Here is a 3,639-nt window from a genome sequence, read left to right as displayed (position 1 = left end):
TCCAGTCACATGGTGGGGTATCATGTAAAATTTGTGGCTGGCTTGAAAGTTTTCTTTGTAAGGAGGACAGCAAATTATCCAGTATGGAGACTCGGTGTCAAATATGAAAGCAGCTTTGTGTGTGTCTAGGGAAGTGTGTTGGGACCCTTGCTGTTTGTTGCACATTAATGGCTTGGTGTAAAATATGAATAGTAATTTCAGACTTTTTGCAGATGAAGCAGTCATCTCTAGTGAAGTACTGTCTGAAAGAAGGTGCATAAATATTAGACATATCTTGATAAGATTTCAAAGTTGTGCGAAGGTTGGCAGTTCACTTTAGATGTTGTGAAACGTAAAATTGTGCTCTTCACAAAACAAAACAAAAACTTCTATCATAGGACTATAATACCAATTAGTCACAGTTGGGAGTCTGTCAGCTCATAGAAATACCTGGGTGTGGCACTTTGTAGGAATATGAAATGGAATGATCACATAGGCTCAGTCATGTGGAAAGCAGGGGATAGGCTTCAGTTTGTTGGTAGAATGCTGGGAAGTGCAGTCAGTCTACAAAGAAAATTGCTTATAAATCACTTGTATGACCGATTCTAGAATATTGCTAAAGTGTGTGGGACCTGTACCAAACAGATGTAAGGGGAATAGTCAGTGTATTCAGAGAAGGGCAGAATGAATGGTCACAGGTCTGTTTAACCCCTGGGTGTGTGTCACAGAAATGCTGAAGGAACTAAACTGGCAGATTTGTGAAGATAGATGTGAACTATCCCGAGAAAGCCTGATTACAAAGTTTCAAGTAGCAGTTTGAAATGAATCTAAGAATCTCTCTCTCTCTCTCTCTCTCTCTCTCTCTCTCTCTCTCTCACACACACACATATTCAAACAATCATTTTTACGATGCTCCTTATGTGACTGGAATGGGAAGAAACACTAATAAGTGGTACTGTGGGATGTTTGCCCTTCAGTGGTTTAGAGAGTATGGATGCCAATGTAAACTTAATTTCCCACCGTTGAAACTAAAACGTGTGGTTACTTTAGATGTTATATAAATCAGCTTTTCTGCCATCATAACTTCCCATGATCACTTCTGACAGGTACTACCAACAAAAAATTAAAGGTTAGTGTGGCTAACCCCTTGTAAAGTTATATCGCTGTTTTTAATGTTTGAGAATATTTTTGTTGGTCATAAATTATACCGTGAAAATATTTTAAGATCATCTATTTCCCATGTAGTAGTTTACCAATGTAACATCTATGAGGGTATCATAAATATTTATTACAGTGAAAAGACATTGATTAGTTATTTTGTCCCAGTGTGTGTCTGCAGATCTGGTACATGTTGAAATTGCCTTTACCACAGTGCTGTATTACATCGTTACAGAAGCATAAACGTAAATGTCACTGCTCATTGAAGAGAACATAATTGGTCAGCATTTTGTTTCCAATAGAATTAGATATATTGCAGGCGTCAGGTCTTCCAGGTAGCTGAAGAAATTTTTTGTAATTGGACAGGTAAAAAATCTACACACCAAGCAGTGTAGATAAAAATCTACTCATAAAGTGGTGGCAGGAGAACACACATACAGAAGGTATTACAATTTGCAAGCTTCTGGAGCCATTGTGTCCTTCTGGCAGAAGGGCTGAAGGGGATAAAACGAGGAGTGAAGGAAAAGGACTGAAGAGTTTATGAAAAAAGGTAGAGTTTGGGAAAATCTCCCAGATCCCCAGTTCAGGGGTGACTGAAGAGACGGGACGAGAAGGAAAGACCCATAGATTTTTTTATCTATCCAGTTTCATTATATTTTCAAAAATTGATTTTTGTTGATACAAAGGAAATCCTGGATTTTTTCAGCTGTAGGCATAAAATTTCCTTATGCTGCCAATAACTAATTACCTTTGCACTAATACTACAATGAGGGGATCGCAGTGTGTTCCAGGACTGCAGACATGTACTATCTTCTCTCTCTCCCTCTCTCTCTCTCTCTTTCTCTCTCTCTCATTTGATGAGATGTGTCCATTCTTTCCAGAAACTTCTGCTTCACTGTACCTTCTGGATACATACTACACAATGGAGCACCAAACAGAAGAGTTGTCGGAGATGCTTACGTGTATTTACCTCCCGGATACGCGCTACGCAATAAACCACCAGATGAAAGAGTTATCAGACATGCTTACATGTCAGGTGTGCTGGGAAACCCTAACACACCCTATTTACAGATGCAAGTTTGAGCACTTGCTTTGCCCGAAGTGCTTTCCAACACTCACAAAGTGTCCCTCGTGCCGAGAACAGCTGGAGCCTAACCTTCGCTCTCTTTCCATGGAACGGTTAGCAGACTTAGTGCGGATTCCGTGCGAGTACAGTGATGTGGGCTGTCCTGAATTGCTCCAGCCAAAGACCAAGCAGCACCACGAGGAGACGTGTGGCTTCGGGCCAGGTGCGAGTGTCGCTCAGTGTCCGCTGGTGTACTCGTGCTCCTGGTTGGGCAGTCTGGGAGCTATCGAGCAGCACGTCTACGATCACCACCAAGACGAGCTGGTCGTGACACCAGACGGTGCCTTCACTGCCGCCGCTTCTTCCACGGCTCTCCTCGAGTTCGACTCTGCCCTCTTCGTGTTGCGCGCCGAATCTGTCACGGTGGCAGACTTCACATCACACTATGTGCACGTGGGCCACGTGGCACAGGGTTTGCGTGCTGCAGGAGCTCAGTACCGTTTCAAAGTCAGACAGGAGCCGGATGGGGCATTCTACAAAGGACACGTGTCCGACTACCGACAGTCGCTGCAGGAACTGGCAGCCGCTGGCAGCTGCCTCTCATTTGTCACTCAAGTTGATAAGCCCGACGAGGTCTCCTACTCGGGTGCAATAAAAAGACTCCCTTTCCAGATTTTAATAGAGTAGTGTGTAGTAAGTTGTATATGCTCCAGGTTTCTTTTTAAACAGTGATTAATTTTATGTAAGCCAAAATCAGTCCTTTTTTTAAAATGTAGAGTTCTGTGCATTAATGTATTTCTTTAACTTTCTTACTTTTGAAATAAATAGAAGTTAAATTGGAACTGTGTGTTACGCACTCCATATTTTAAGAAGTATTTGCGGAAATTTGTATTAGGCCAGAAAAATATACTTTACTACCCATTTAACTTTTTAATGTCTGCGATAGCTGGCTTTGTGTGTACACATTCACTTTGTTGTGAAACGCCAACATCAGTGACCTATTACAGCTTGCCACTGTATTTACACTGCAACAAGCCAAAGATTGTACGTAAATAACTGAAACAGAGTGGTCTATTATCCAGACATAATATTCTGGGTGGAAGATACATGTTAGGTTGGCATGTCCAGCAAGATGTGCTCATGCAGAGTTGTCTCTGCCGTCTTCACTTGTTGGCTTCCACACGTTATTTTTGGCCCTATGAGAAAGCAGCAGCACTGGAGCAGACAAAGCATCCCCTCAACAGGTGTTGCCGACACAGACACTTCTCTGGGTGCACGTTGACCATGACAGTGCGATTGGGTGGGTGTTAACAGCAATGAACCATTAAAATTTTACCAAAATCTCAATTTTGAAAAGTTACATACAACTATGCTTGTCAGTAAGAGTGTATTTTGTGTAGGTGGTGTCCATGCCTCATAAGTATTTAACGATACCT

General features: G+C 42.0%; 1 protein-coding gene across 1 annotated transcript; it reads left to right on the top strand.

Moving 5' to 3' along the window:
* The first annotated feature begins 2,059 nt into the window (after positions 1 to 2,059).
* On the top strand, positions 2,060 to 2,890 carry LOC124716709 (E3 ubiquitin-protein ligase siah-1-like). Its single transcript, XM_047243250.1, has one exon. It carries the CDS (start codon positions 2,060 to 2,062, stop codon positions 2,888 to 2,890), a length of 831 nt encoding a protein of 276 aa, XP_047099206.1.
* The last annotated feature ends 749 nt before the right edge of the window (positions 2,891 to 3,639 follow it).

Source organism: Schistocerca piceifrons, chromosome 9, assembly GCF_021461385.2.
Source record: "Schistocerca piceifrons isolate TAMUIC-IGC-003096 chromosome 9, iqSchPice1.1, whole genome shotgun sequence".
Lineage (NCBI taxonomy): Eukaryota > Metazoa > Arthropoda > Insecta > Orthoptera > Acrididae > Schistocerca > Schistocerca piceifrons.
Note: the sequence above shows the minus strand (reverse complement) of the source record. Positions and strands in the feature narration are given on the sequence as shown.